The sequence below is a fragment of the Entelurus aequoreus genome, linkage group LG07, assembly GCF_033978785.1.
Source record: "Entelurus aequoreus isolate RoL-2023_Sb linkage group LG07, RoL_Eaeq_v1.1, whole genome shotgun sequence".
Lineage (NCBI taxonomy): Eukaryota > Metazoa > Chordata > Actinopteri > Syngnathiformes > Syngnathidae > Entelurus > Entelurus aequoreus.
In genome coordinates this window covers 10,860,417-10,876,755 of record NC_084737.1, presented here as the reverse complement: position 1 = coordinate 10,876,755, position 16,339 = coordinate 10,860,417, and the positions used below count along the sequence as shown (strand labels likewise).

At 35.8% G+C, this 16,339-nt stretch overlaps 1 protein-coding gene across 3 annotated transcripts in view; it reads right to left on the bottom strand.

Annotated features, from left to right (window-relative positions):
- Positions 1-262: 262 nt before the first annotated feature.
- LOC133653373 (probable N-acetyltransferase camello) overlaps positions 263-16,339 on the bottom strand; it is a 31,953-nt gene continuing 15,876 nt past the window's right edge. Inside the window, exons 1-2 of one of the 3 annotated variants that reach the window (XM_062052568.1) lie at positions 5,955-5,988; positions 263-1,475 (exon numbers count right to left, since the gene is read on the bottom strand). In XM_062052568.1, coding sequence (XP_061908552.1) covers positions 754-1,475; positions 5,955-5,973 — 741 coding nt within the window. In that variant the 5' untranslated portion in view covers positions 5,974-5,988 and the 3' untranslated portion in view covers positions 263-753. Of the gene's footprint in view, positions 1,476-5,954; positions 5,989-14,124; positions 14,539-16,339 lie in introns of those variants that run through there. The other 2 variants (XM_062052567.1, XR_009826715.1) reach the window with 2 other exon arrangements.

Sequence of the window (16,339 nt, the reverse complement as noted above, 5' to 3'; positions counted from 1 at the left end):
AATTTGTAAAACACATTTTTAATCAGATGGAAAATTGTTACATTTTGATATAACATGAATTTTGAACAAAGTATTTTTGGACAATTAAATAAAATTAGATTTGAAGAAAAGTTGAATTTTGTACAAATTATTTTTATAGTAAAATAAAAATATATTTTTTAAATAAAATACGAGTTTAATAAGAATATGTCTGTCATGAAATGACAGAAGTTGAATTTTGTATAAATTATTTTAATAATGAATGAAATATGTCTATATTTGAATAAAAAGTGTAGAATTAAAAATTTTTTTTTAAATAAAACATGAGTTATTATTAATTATGTTTGTTATAATTAAATTATATCATATTTAAATGAAATGTAGATTTTGTACAAATTATGTCTAATAAAATGAAATACTATACTTTAATGAAAGATGAATATGTATTGGTGTGATTTTATAATATTGTTGAATAATTTAACGTGTTTGTTGTGTTACGTAATTGAAGGCTCCATGTCCAGCGTTTCCTTCCTTCTGCCCAACTCCTCACTAAAGTTCTCAGAAACTTTGGTGGTTTTTCAATCGGATATATTCTGAGCGTCAGCGGCTTTACAGATGCCACGTCGTGCCTTGTTGTAACGAGGTCACAGAAAAGTTAATTTGCCTTTTTCGGGGGAACAAAGGAGGCGTCGACTTGAGGTCCGGCGTTTATTTATGTAGAGCCCAGGACGGTATTTAAGGAAACAGGAAGTGAAAATGTGGACTTTGAGTGTCTCAGAGGACTTTCTCCATGCGGCTCACGGTGATTCGGGCCAGAATGGAGATAAGTCGGTTGGCGTGCGTGACGCCGTGCGACGAGGTCTGAACGAAGCCCAACTTCCGTAGCAGAGAGGCGGCGCCCGACTGTGGCGAGCTGATGTCCAGGGCGAGGCGAGCGAAGCCCCGCTCTTTGCAGAAGTCCAAAGCTCGCTGGGTCAGCTGGGAGCCCATTTTTTTGCGCCGCCACGGGAACGCCACGACCACCAGGGACAATTCCCCGGTAGCCCCGCCCTCGTTGTCCGCGCTCCCCGTCGCCACCCTGCCGTTGGCGTTGTCCCCCGCCCTTCGCCCGATCACCGCCACCACGCCCACCACCCTGGGAGGCTCGCGCCCGTCCGCCTCCGCCACCCAGAATCCGTTATCCGGGTTCTCCGTGTAGCTCGACCAGATGTCGGCCATGTCTGCGCCCAGCCTCCTGGCCAGGTAGCCCTCGTAGATCTCGTGGCAGCAGAAGTAGATAAGCCCCGCCCACGCCGCTCCGAAGAGCAGCGCCTGGAAGTAGGAGCTGCCCCCCAGCACGTAGCCCGCCATGGAGAGGCTCAGCGCCACGCCCACGTGGTCGGGGTGGACCATGGACTTGAAGAAGGCCGGGTAGATGTGTTCACGGACTCCGTCGCGAAATAGTTGAGCGACGGCACGCTGATCCGAGGGTCGGTACTCACGGATGGAGATCTGGACTGTGGGAAGCAGAAAAGCTTTTATTTAGGAGTGAAAGCAAAGAGTTACTCGAATACCTTTACTAATAATACTTATAATGATAATAAATAGGAATAATAATAATAATGATCATAAATAGGCATATTAAAAATAATGACAATAAATAGGAATAATAATAATAACTACATGAGGCAATTCCTGAAGGAATTGCCTGGGAATGCTCCAATGCTGAAGTTGAACTGAAATGCTGACGGAATGTAGTTCGAAGGTAAGAATAGTTTGAATGTTGAAGAGTTAAAATTTCCAGGAAAACCGGAATTTGGTCTGGAACTTGGGAAAGTGTTAGTTGGAATGTCCAGGATGAGTGGAATGTGTTGATGATGGAATGGTTTGAATAGGTTGAAAAATGTGGAAATGGGTGAAGTTTGAAAAATTGATCATTCATTTTGAATGCGGAAAATTTCCCTAAAAACTGGGAATTCTAGGAAATCCGGGATTTTTTTTTTAGAATTGTTGAAGGAGAGCACAGTTCCTTAAAAGGCTTGAAACTATTTAAAATAAATGAAAAATTTAGGAGTTGTGGAACTTTGAAAAATGTCAGATTGATTTCAATAGGAATTTTATAAAAACTGGGGAATTCCGGGAAAAGAGGGAAGTTTTTTGAAAATGGTAAAAAAAACTAAACGTGAATGTTCTGAATGAGTTTGTTGGTGGTTGATGGTTGGTGTTGGAATTTTTCAAAACGGTCGAGAAATTTGGACGTAGTAACATTTTTAACTGAGAAATTGTATTACGGAATTCCTGGAATCGTGGGAAAACCGGGAATTTTTCCCGTTCAAAAAACTGCGTTTTTTTTTGTGCAGATTAAGAGGAATGTTTTGACGGTGAACAGTTGAAGTGGGTTGAAAAATGTGGGAAGAGTCGTCGACAGAAAAAAGGGTGAAAATAGGGTTTGGAAAACTGGGAATTCTGGGAATTCCTGACATTTTTTTAAATTGGAAAAAATTATAGTTTGAATGGTCAAGATATGTGGAATATGTTGAAGGTGGAATAATTTGAATCGGTTGAAAAATGTGGAAATGGTGGAAAAAGTTAGAAAAATGGCCAATTAATTTCAAAATTTCCCTAAAAACTGGGAATTCTAGGAAATCCGGGAATTGTTTTACAATTGTTGAAGGAGAACACACAATTCCTTAAAAGGCTTAAAACGGTTTAAATTAAATGAAAAATTTAGAAGTTGTGGAACTTTGAAAAATGTCCGATTGATTTAAATGGGAATTTCATAAAAATTTGGAATTCCGGGAAAAGAGGGAATTTTTTTGAATTTGGTAAAAAAAAACTTTGACGTAGTAACATTTTTAACTGAGAAATGGTATTACGCAATTCCTGGAATTGCAGGAAAACCGGGAATTTTTCCAGTTCAAAAAACAACTTCGTTTTTTTGTCCAGATTAAGAGGAATGTTTTGACGGTGGAACGGTTGAAAAATGTGGGAAGAGTAGTCGACAGAAAAAAGGGTGAAAATAGGATTTGGAAAACTGGAAATTCCTGGAATTTTTTTTAAATTGGAAAAATTATAGTTTGAATGGTCAATATATGTGGAAAATGCTGAAGGTGGAATGGTTTGAATCGGTTGAAAAATGTGGAAATGGTGGAAAAAGTTAGAAAAATGGCCAATTCATTTCAAAATGTCCCTAAAAACTGGGAATTCTAGGAAATCTGGGAAATGTTTGAGAATTTTTGAAGTAGAGCAATTTTTTTTGAAAAAGGTAAAAAAACGTGAATGTTCTGAATGAGTTGGTGTTGGAATTTTTCAAAACGGTCGAGAAATGTTGATGTAGTAACATTTTTAACTGACCAATTGTATTACAGAATTCCTGGAATCTCGGGAAAACCGGGAATTTTTCCAGTTCAAAAACCAACTTCGTTTTTGTCCTGATTAAGAGGAATGTTTTGACGGTGGAACGGTTGAAGTGGGTTCAAAAATGGGGGAAGAGTAGTCGACAGCAAAAAGGGTGAAAATAGGGTTTGGAAAACTGGGAATTCTGGGAATTCCTGGAATTTTTTTGAAATTATAGTTTGAATTTCCAGCATATGTGGAATATGTTGAAGTTGGTATTGTGTGAATCGGTTGAAAAATGTGGAAACGGTGGAACTTTGAAAAATGGCCAATTCATTTTGAATGGGAAAACCTGGAATTCTGGGAAATCTGGGAATTCTGGGAATTTGTCATGGGAAACCCCGCGATTCCCGAATAGGCTGAACAGTTTGAGTAATTTTGTGTCGAGTAAACAATCGAGTAAACAATCAAGGGGAGGGGCCATAAAGCAGATAACACATTCCTATTGGTGGAATAAAGCTCATCATCAACCAATCAAAGCATTAACAGCCGTTTGGTTGCAGAGTCAAATATTTGTTGTGTACATTGTAAGTCAATGATGCATGCACATAGTTGTGTACATAGTAAGTCAACGATGTATGTACATAGTTGTGTACATTGTAAGTCAACGATGTATGTACATAGTTAATAAAAGACTTGTTGTGTACATTGTAAGTCAATGATGTATGTACATAGTTAATAAATGACTTGTTGTGTACATTGTAAGTCAATGATGTATGTACATAGTTAATAAATGAAGTGTGTACATTGTAAGTCAATTATTTGATTTTTAAATAAGTCAATTATTTGTTGCATACATAATTAGTGAATAATGTGTTGTGTACATAGCAAGCCAATTATTAGATTTTTAAATTGTAAGTAAATTATTTTTTGTGTACATAATTCATAAATTATGTGTAGTGTACATAGTCAGTCAACTGTTTTTTGTGCACATAGTTTGCTAATTAATTGTGTTTATTGTAAGTTAATTTGTTGTTGTATACATAGTATACAATATGTTGTGTACACAGTTAGTCAAATATTTGTTATGTACATGGTTAATAAATGATTTGTAATGAATATATACCTGTATATATATTATATATATATATATACACAATACCGTTCAAAAGTTTGGGGTCACCCAAACAATTTTGTGGAATAGCCTTCATTTCTAAGAACAAGAATAGACTGTCGAGTTTCAGATGAAAGTTCTCTTTTTCTGGCCATTTTGAGCGTTTAATTGACCCCACAAATGTGATGCTCCAGAAACTCAATCTGCTCAAAGGAAAGTCAGTTTTGTAGCTTCTGTAACGAGCTAAACTGTTTTCAGATGTGTGAACATGATTGCACAAGGGTTTTCTAATCATCAATTAGCCTTCTGAGCCAATGAGCAAACACATTGTACCATTAGAACACTGGAGTGATAGTTGCTGGAAATGGGCCTCTATACACCTATGTAGATATTGCAGCAAAAACCAGACATTTGCAGCTAGAATAGTCATTTACCACATTAGCAATGTATAGAGTGTATTTCTTTAAAGTTAAGACTAGTTTAAAGTTATCTTCATTGAAAAGTACAGTGCTTTTCCTTCAAAAATAAGGACATTTCAATGTGACCCCAAACTTTTGAACGGTAGTGTACATACAATAGTTAGTAGGATATACTATGTTGTGTAAATAGTTATGTATTCATTTGTTGTGTACAAAGTTAATGAATTATTTGTTGTGTACAAAGTTAGTAAATGATTTGTGTACATAGTCAATTATTTGTTGTGTACATACAGTAGTTAGTAGGATATACTGTGTTGTGTAAATAGTTATTTATTAATGTGTTGTGTACAAAGTTTGTGAATTATTTGTGTACATAGTCAATTAATTGTTGTGTACATACAGTAGATAGTAGGATATACTATGTTGTGTAAATAGTTATTTATTAATGTGTTGTGTACAAAGTTTGTGAATTATTTGTTGTGTACAAAGTTAGTAAATGATTTGTGTACATAGTCAATTATTTGTTGTGTACATACAGTAGTTAGTAGGATATACTATGTTGTGTAAATAGTCATGTATTAATTTGTTGTACACAAAGTTAATGAATGATTTGCTGCGTACATACAGTAGTTAGTCAATTATTTGTCGGTGCATAAATAAGGGGATTAAATATACATTGTTGGTAAATTGTAACTGCCTGAGTGTGAAGATAAATGATCATTATTAGTATAACTATTTCACAACTTTGTTGATTGATAACATTTTAAACACGGGCTTACAGGATATTAAAAAAGTGCATTCTAACTTATTTAAAAGAGTTCAAATATGTTTATTTTATTTATTTAAAATTTTTTTTTTAAAAATATGTTTATTTTGAAAAAACTTCTGCCAAAGTCACATCGAAGTACAACAATGTCTGAAAAGTAGTAGGTAGAAGCAGAGTTTATTGAACCCTTTCTTTTTGATGACTACAAATCAATAACTTGGCTTCTTAGCTACAAACCAGACGGGTTCTCCCCAAGTTGGGCTCTTCTAAAGACGTCCATGTTCCAAACGTTCCACGACACAAACTGTAAGTCTCAGAATTCCCTCGTATTCCGCAAAGAAGATTCATAAAATGAACTTACGGTCGTTTTTGTGGGCCATGATGACTTTTTTTCCCCCTCCTTCTTACGTCGGCTGTGGACTGTGAACTTGTCCACGCCGAGCTTAACCCCCACGCTCCCTCGCAGCCCCCGACCATAAGCTGGAGGGCAATTAGCCAATCACAGAGGAGTATGCTAATTACTCCAAACACACACGACACGCTAGCCTGAGTGGAAACATTTGAAACTAAATCAACGTGAATAATCGCCAGCGATCAACTCTGTCGTTGAGGGGGATGAGCACCAATCCTAAATAAATTGAACTTTAATTAAAATTCACGCTTTTCTCGCCGAGAATGAACGTTAGCTTTAGCTTAGCGTCCTCCCAATCACACACACACACACACACACACACACACACACACACACACACACACACACACACACACACACACACACACACACACACTGTGACAGTGTCTCATGTCTTCTAATATGCTTTGCAGGAGGGATGAACTTCACCCCATTTAAAGCAGCAAAGTCCTTCATGAATGAATGAATGAATGAATGAATGAATGAATGAATGAATGAGTGCTGCTGAAAGAACCTCCAAATATCTCCCACCGATTGATGGAACATGAACACTTGACTCACACACACGTCAACAGTGGACATATTATGATATTTTTTCTACATTAAAACACTTCTTGTGTAATTTCATTATATTATACTGTAAATGTATGACATTTAGTTAATAATGCATCTACAAGTCTTCCTCATTTGCACCTGCAGTATTGTCTATTCAGGTCTATTTTCATACTAAAGAAGCACTGGTTTACACAGATTTTTTTTGCACTGAATTTTTTTACACTGAATTTTTGTACACTGATATTTTTTTACACAGCATTTTTGCACACTGATATTTTGTTTTCACCGAATTTTTGTACACTGATTTTTTTTTTACACTGAATTTTTTTACACTGAATTTTTGTACAATGATATTTTTTTTACACTGAATTTTTGGACACTGATTTTTTTTTCTACACAGAATTTTGGTACACTGAATTTTTTACATGGAATTTTTGTGCCCTGATTTTTTTTTTTACACTGAATTTTTGTACACTGATATTTTTTTTACACTGAATTTTTGTACACTGAGATTTTTTTAACACTGAATTGTTGTACACTGATATTTTTCTTACAGATTTTTTTTACACTGAATGCCTTCTGCCCGATTGTAGCTGAGATAGGCACCAGCGCCCCCCGCGACCCCTAAGGGAATAAGCGGTAGAAAATGGATGGATGGATGGATGAATTATTGTACACTGATTTTTTTTACACTGATTTTTTGTACACTGATATTTTATTTTACACAGAATTTTTTTACACTGATTTTTTTTTTACACAGAATTTTGGTACACTGATTTTTTTTTACACTGAATTTTTGTACACCGTTTTTTACACTGAATTTTTGTACATATATAAACACATACCTATATATACACATATATTTATATTGATATATATATATAAATATATATATATATATCAATAATATATATATATATATATATATATTATTGATATATATATATATATATATATATACATATATATATACACATATATATACATATTGATATATATATATATATATATATATATATATATATATATATATATATATATATACATACACATATATATATATATATATATATATATATATATATATATATATATATATATATATATATATATAGATATATATATATATATATATATATATATATATATATATATACACATATACATGTACATATACATATACATATGTATGTATACAAACCTCGTTATGAGTTGGGAAATTGTGTTAGATGTAAATATAAACGGAATACAATGATTTGCAAATCATTTTCAACCCATATTCAGTTGAATATGCTACAAAGACAACATATTTGATGTTCAAACTGATAAAAACATTTTTTTTTTGCAAATAATCATTAACTTTAGAATTTGATGGCAGCAACACGTGACAAAGAAGTTGGGAAAGGTGGCAATAAATACTGATAAAGTTGAGGAATGCTCATCAAACACTTATTTGGAACATCCCACAGGTGAACGGGCAAATTGGGAACAGGTGGGTGCCATGATTGGGTATAAAAGTAGATTCCATGAAATGCTCAGTCATTCACAAACAAGGACGGGGCGAGGGTCACCACTTTGTCAACAAATGCGTGAGCAAATATTTGAACAGTTTAAGAAAAACCTTTCTCAACCAGCTATTGCAAGGAATTTAGGGATTTCACCATCTACGCTCCGTAATATCATCAAAGGGTTCAGAGAATCTGGAGAAATCACTGCACGTAAGCAGCTAAGCCCGTGACCTTCCATCCCTCAGGCTGTACTGCATCAACAAGCGACATCAGTGTGTAAAGGATATCACCACATGGGCTCAGGAACACTTCAGAAACCCACTGTCAGTAACTACAGTTGGTCGCTACATCTGTAAGTGCAATTTAAAACTCTCCTATGCAAGGCGAAAACCGTTTATCAACAACACCCAGAAACGCCGTCGGCTTCACTGGGCCTGAGCTCATCTAAGATGGACTGATACAAAGTGGAAAAGTGTTCTGTGGTCTGACGAGTCCACATTTCAAATTGTTTTTGGAAACTGTGGACGTCGTGTCCTCCGGACCAAAGAGGAAAAGAACCATCCGGATTGTTATAGGTGCAAAGTGTAAAAGCCAGCATGTGTGATGGTATGGGGGTGTATTAGTGGCCAAGACATGGGTAACTTACACATCTGTGAAGGCACCATTAATGCTGAAAGGTAAATACAGGTTTTGGAGCAACATATGTTGCCATCCAAGCAACGTTACCATGGACGCCCCTGCTTATTTCAGCAAGACAATGCCAAGCTACGTGTTACATCAACGTGGCTTCATAGTAAAAGAGTGCGGGTACTAGACTGGCCTGCCTGTAGTCCGGACCTGTCTCCCATTAAAAATGTGTGGCGCATTATGAAGCCTAAAATAGCACAAGGGAGACCCCCGGACTGTTGAACAACTTAAGCTGTACATCAAGCAAGAATGGGAAAGAATTCCACCTGAGAAGCTTCAAAAATGTGTCTCCTCAGTTCCCAAACCTTTACCGAGTGTTGTTAAAAGGAAAGGCCATGTAACACAGTGGTGAACATGCCCTTTCCCAACTACTTTGGCACGTGTTGCAGCCATGAAATTCTAAGTTAGTTATTATTTGCACAAAAAAAATAAAGTTTATGAGTTTGCACATCAAATATGTTGTCTTTGTAGTGCATTCAACTGAATATGGGTTGAAAAGGATTTGCAAATCATTGTATTCCGTTTATATTTACATCTAACACCATTTCCCAACTCATATGGAAACGGGGTTTGTACATACATAAGGCGCACTGTCCTTTTTTGAGAAAATTAGAGGATTTTAAAAGTATGTGAAAAAGACTTTTAACATACTCTACGTGCTAAATAATATTGTAAATGACATCGACTCATGAATCGCCCACGTTGCAATTGTGCTGCGTGGATCACACACAACCCCCCCCCCCCCTCCCTCATTTACTAGCGCCGTCTTTTCATATGATATATTGCTCATTTCCTCCAGGACCACTCCAGCGCTGATTGGCCACCATCAGGAAACCAGAGTCAGAGGGTGTTGCCGTGGAAACCAGCTCGGCGCATCCCGCACCCTGACTGCTTGCCATGCTGGTCACACGCACCCATCACTTAAAAACACTGCAACTTTTCCACGCTGTACGTTGATTGGGACTTTCCCCCCGGGTGTCGTGCAAGAAAAAAAAAAACGCCGCCTTGAAAGTCCAACGGTGGTCCGCCACGTTTATGAAACGCGCACGATGAAAAAGGGACGGCGTGCGTCAGGCCTCAGGATATTTAACGATCCCGTTTTTGTCTCTGCGGAACTTTTTCTGTCTGCTCGGAGTCTGCAAAGGCAAAATCTCAGCTAATCGTCCTCCTGGAAATAAGAGGATTTCTCTCTGGCTCTCCAGATGCTCCACTTTGGAATTCCACTGAATAAAATAAGACCACCGCCGAGGCTGCCGGGACCAAAAAAAACCTCGCAAGGTGGAACAACGGAATGAAGTTAACGTTGTGAACAGAGATGATCAATTGCAGGGTCAAGCAGTGTCCATCATATATCAGGGGCGCAGCAACAAATTCTGGGTCCCCTATCTCCTCCTAAACCAGGGGTCGGCAACACAACATTTGGAAAGAGCCATGTTGCACCAAAAATACAAAAAACATCTGTCCGGAGCCGCAAAAAAGGAAAATTCTTATATAAGTGTTATAATGAAGGCAACACATGATGTAAGTGTCTATATTAGCCTACTATCAAAATGACTTCAAAAGTCTCAAACAAGTGTTATAATGAAGGCAACACATGATGAAAGTGTCTATTTTAGCCTACTATCAAAATGACTTTAAAAGTCTTACATAAGTGTTATAATGAAGGCAACACATGATGTAAGTGTCTATATTAGCCTACTATCTAAATGACTTCAAAAGTCTCAAACAAGTGTTATAATGAAGGCAACACATGATGAAAGTGTCTATTTTAGCCTACTATCAAAATGACTTTAAAAGTCTTACATAAGTGTTATAATGAAGACAACACATGATGTAAGTGTCTATATTAGCCTACTATCAAAATGACTTCAAAAGTCTCAAACAAGTGTTATAATGAAGGCAACACATGATGTAAGTGTCTATATTAGCCTACTATCAAAATGACTTTAAAAGTCTTACATAAGTGTTATAATGAAGGCAACACATGATGTAAGTGTCTATATTAGCCTACTATCAAAATGACTTCAAAAGTCTCAAACAAGTGTTATAATGAAGGCAACACATGATGTACGTGTCTATATTAGCCTACTATCAAAATGACTTTAAAACTCTTACATAAGTGTTATAATGAAGACAACACATGATGTACGTGTCTATATTAGCCTACTATCAATATGACTTAAAAATCTTATATAAATGTTATAATGAAGGCAACACATGATGTAAGTGTCTATATTAGCCTACTATCAAAATGACTTTAAAAGTCTCATATAAGTGTTATAATGAAGGCAACAGATGATGTAAGTGTCTATATTAGCCTACTATCAAAATGACCTTAAAAGTCTTATATAAGTGTTATAATGAAGGCAACACATGATGTAAGTGTCTATATTAGCTATATTAGCCTACTATCAAAATGACTTTAAAAGTCTCATATAAGTGTTATAATGAAGGCAACAGATGATGTAAGTGTCTATATTAGCCTACTATCAAAATGACTTTAAAAGTCTTATATAAGTGTTATAATGAAGGCATCACATGATGTAATTGTCTATATTAGCCTACTATCAAAATGACTTTAAAAGTCTTATATAAGTGTTATAATGAAGGCAACACATGACGTAAGTGTCTATATTAGCTATATTAGCCTACTATCAAAATGACTTTAAAAGTCTCATATAAGTGTTATAATGAAGGCATCACATGATGTAATTGTCTATATTAGCCTACTATCAAAATGAATTTAAAAGTCTTATATAAGTGTTATAATGAAGGCAACACATGACGTAAGTGTCTATATTAGCTATATTAGCCTACTATCAAAATGACTTTAAAAGTCTTATATAAGTGTTATAATGAAGACAACACATGATGTGTCTAAACTACCTATATTAGCCTACTATCAAAATTACTTTAAAAGTCTTATATAAGTGTTATAATGAAGGCAACACATGATGTAAGTGTCTATACTACCTATATTAGCCTACTATCAAAATGACTTTAAAAGTCTTATATAAGTGTTATAATGAAGGCATCACATGATGTAATTGTCTATATTAGCCTACTATCAAAATGACTTTAAAAGTCTTATATAAGTGTTATAATGAAGACAACACATGACGTAAGTGTCTATATTAGCTATATTAGCCTACTATCAAAATGACTTTAAAAGTCTCATATAAGTGTTATAATGAAGGCATCACATGATGTAATTGTCTATATTAGCCTACTATCAAAATGAATTTAAAAGTCTTATATAAGTGTTATAATGAAGGCAACACATGACGTAAGTGTCTATATTAGCTATATTAGCCTACTATCAAAATGACTTTAAAAGTCTCATATAAGTGTTATAATGAAGACAACACATGATGTGTCTATACTACCTATATTAGCCTACTATCAAAATTACTTTAAAAGTCTTATATAAGTGTTATAATGAAGGCAACACATGATGTAAGTGTCTATACTACCTATATTAGCCTACTATCAAAATGACTTTAAAAGTCTTATGTAAGTGTTATAATGAAGGCAACACATGATGTAAGTGTCTATACTACCTATATTAGCCTACTATCAAAATGATTTTAAAAGTCTTATATAAGTGTTATAATGAAGGCAACACATGATGTAAGTGTCTATATTAGCTATATTAGCCTATTATCAAAATGACTTATAATGAAGGCAACACATGATGTGTCTATATTAGCTATATTAGCCTACTATCAAAATGACTTTAAAAGTCTTATATAAGTGTTATAATGAAGGCAACACATGATGTAAGTGTCTATATAAGCTTTATTAGACTAATATCAAAATGACTTTAAAATTCGTATATAAGTGTTATAATGAAGGCAACACATGATGTAAGTGTCTATATTAGCCTACTATCAAAATGTGTGTGTGTGTGCAGAAAACATCGCACAGGGCGATGTGATGCGTCTAGTGCAGTAGCCTTGGAGTAGTAGTACCTGTAGTTAGTGCATGCTGCATGCCGCTTTTTGCTTGCTATGCTGCATGCTGCTTCTGCCTGATACTCATTGCTTTCAGCTAGTGCCGCCGGCTAGCCCTCTCTCTCAGAGGGCGAAAAGAGGAGCCGAGTGCATAAGCCTCCTCAGCCGGTACATAGCCTCTCCATTGTCAAGACTCGTACATGCCTCCTCGTGGCCACACACGGTAACTGGAACCTCGCGGTTCCAGGCTAAGTTGTACGGGATCTCGGAGCAGCAGGGGGCCCCAGAGACGGGGCATGCAGGCCCACCGGTGTGTGGACATGCCCTGGTGCCCAGTCAACCCCTGTCCCAGCTATGGGTAAATAACCCCAGCTATGGGCGAATAGTGAAAACCGCCTCAACGGTGGACCAGGCGGAAGATGGCGGCAGCGGAATGCACCACAACGGCTGGGAAGGCGGATGAAGGCTGCAGCAAAGACGGGTCCCCAGTCGTCTTGGTCTCCATGCCACTGGACCCTGGCCCGCTCAATGCCAAGGACTGTGTGGTGGCTGACCGTGCACCAGTCTCCCCACATTAAAAGATTCCACGCACAGGCGTCCTCCATATAGGGAATCCACCCTAACATAGACGACCCTACGGAGGACAGTCATACTCGTTTCGAGTGACCGCCGACGACTATCAAAATGACTTTAAAAGTCTCATATAAGTGTTATAATGAAGGCAACAGATGATGTAAGTGTCTATATTAGCTTTATTAGACCAATATCAATATGACTTAAAAATCTTATATTAATGTTATAATGAAGACAACACATGATGTAAGTGTCTATATTAGCCTACTATCAAAATGACTTTAAAAGTCTCATATAAGTGTTATAATGAAGGCAACAGATGATGTAAGTGTCTATATTAGCCAACTATCAAAATGACATTAAAAGTCTTATATAAGTGTTATAATGAAGGCATCACATGATGTAAGCGTCTATATTAGCCTACTATCAAAATGACTTTAAAAGTCTTATATAAGTGTTATAATGAAGGCAACACATGATGTACGTGTCTATATTAGCTATATTAGCCTACTATCAAAATGACTTTAAAAGTCTCATATAAGTGATATAATGAAGGCAACACATGATGTAAGTGTCTATATTAGCCTACTATCAAAATGACTTTAAAAGTCTCATATAAGTGTTATAATGAAGGCAACAGATGATGTAAGTGTCTATATTAGCCTACTATCAAAATGACTTTAAAAGTCTCATATAAGTGTTATAATGAAGGCAACACATGATGTAAGTGTCTATATTAGCTATATTAGACTACTATTAAAAGTCTTGTATAAGTGTTATTCTGAATGCAACACATGATGTAAATGTCTCTATTAGTTTGATTAGCCTACTATCAAAATGACTATGTGCTTGACGCTAATCTTCATTGACAGAAATGTTGAAATGTAATATTTATTATTTAGAATGTGGGATTTACAATATTAACTATGAAGGATACAACACTGAATATTGACAACATATGAACGTCACACCCCCTCCTCATCTACATATTTCACAGTCAACAAAAATGCAACAAACACCTGAGGCCATTGTTCGTTACGACTTCCAACCATAACCATCCATGCATCATTCATTCTCTTGTCTCAAAGGATACTTACAAAGCAATTAGCTCCCTGTTGCCACCTGCTGGTATGGAAGAGTATTACATGGTGTACTCTGACGATCTCTCGACAGCACGGGCACTCAGCTTTCTTAGAACCAGCTCTTGAAGGGTCGCTTTAAGGGTTGTATTGTTCTTTGGACTTTGTCCGAGTGAAACTGAAAAGCAATCAGACGCTATTTTAGAAAGGAGGCTGCTTTTCACTGAATAAAAAGCAGCAATTTAACATTCATTGTGTCTTTTCACAGAATAAAAAAATAGGATTTATATTCACAAAACTGAGTGGCAACAGTGAAGTAGGGCCGTGTTTCCCCCCTGAGATTTCCTTTAACTTTTATTAAAAAAATAAAAATAAAAAAAAATCAACAGCATGTGTCAAACTGTCCTCCCGAGAAATGATGTTTAATGCAGACAAAGTGAGGCGCAAAGTCTTTGTGTGCATGAAAAACCAATTGGTCCGCGGCACTCTGCATAAAAGCACAACTTCCTGCTGCCAGAGAGGGATCATACTGAGCATGCAAATGGAGATGGAAAGGATGTGCAAATAAAGACCTTTTTCATCCGCTAACCTTTAAAGAACACCTCGTGGGTCGTTCAAAATCATCACTTTTCTTGTATGAATCAATGAAATTTTGTAACGTTCATAATTTGACATTTAATGCCTAACGTATCATAAGTGATACATACGTTTTTGAGCACTCCATTAAAAAGCCTGACGTATCAGATCAGATGCATGCATTACACGTATAATCCACATGGGGCGGTAATTGACTTATTAGAGGGCAAAAATGCCACAAAGAAGTAACAAGAGACTTGATTTTTGAATAGAAACTTTGCCAAATTTGAAAGGGATAAGGTAAGAAAAATTCTTTTTTTTTTTTTACCGACACGTCAATATGAATAGTTAATCTGTTGATGCAATGTGAAATTACTTGATATTTCACAATACATATTACAGTAAAATCTGGGTTGAAAATATGTGTATCAAATTTGAAACAACAGGTATGCAAGGTAATGTAACTGTAAATTAGTCAATTGGCATTTTATTGCGTTTCAAGCATTAAAAATACCATCTAGCAACATGCATTCCTAAATAAGTAAATACAATGTTTACCTTACACAATACGGTATATTTAGAAGTAAAATATAAGTATCCAATTTGCTGTGTTATTTTGTGGTGATCAGTCAGGGTGTGTTGCAATCATTTGAGTTTTGTTCAGGAGAAAAACAATTTTTTTTACAGTAAAATCTGGGTTGAAAATGTGTGTATCAAATTTGAAACAACATGTATAAAAGGTAATGTAACTGTAAATTAGTCAATTGGCATTTTATGGCGTTTTAAGCATTAAAAATACCATCTGGCAACATGCATTCCTAAATAAGCAAATACAATGTTTACCTTACGCAATATGGTGTACTGAGAAGCAAAATATACGTATCCAATTTGCTGTGTTATTTTGTGGTGATCAGTCAGGGTGTGTTGCAATCCTTTCTGAGTTTTGTTCAGGAGAAAACAATTTTTTTTACAGTAAAATCTGGGTTAAAAATGTGTGTATCAAATTTGAAACAACAGGTATAAAAGGTAATGTAACGGTAAATTAGTCAATTGGTATTTCATGGCGTTTCAAACATTAAAAATACCATCTGGCAACATGCATTCCTAAATAAGCAAATACAATGTTTACCTTACACAGTATGGTGTATTTAGAAGCAAAATATACGTAACCAATTTGCTGTGTAAATTTGTGGTGATCAGTCAGGGTGTGTTGCAATCATTTCTGAGTTTTGTTCAGGAGGAAAAAAATACATTTTATAGTTAAATCTGGGTTGAAAATGTGTGTATCAAATTTGAAACAACAGGTATAAAAGGTAATGTAACTGTAAATTAGTCAGTTGGCATCTTATTGCGTTTCTAGCATTAAAAATACCGTCTAGCAACATGCATTCCTAAATAAGCAA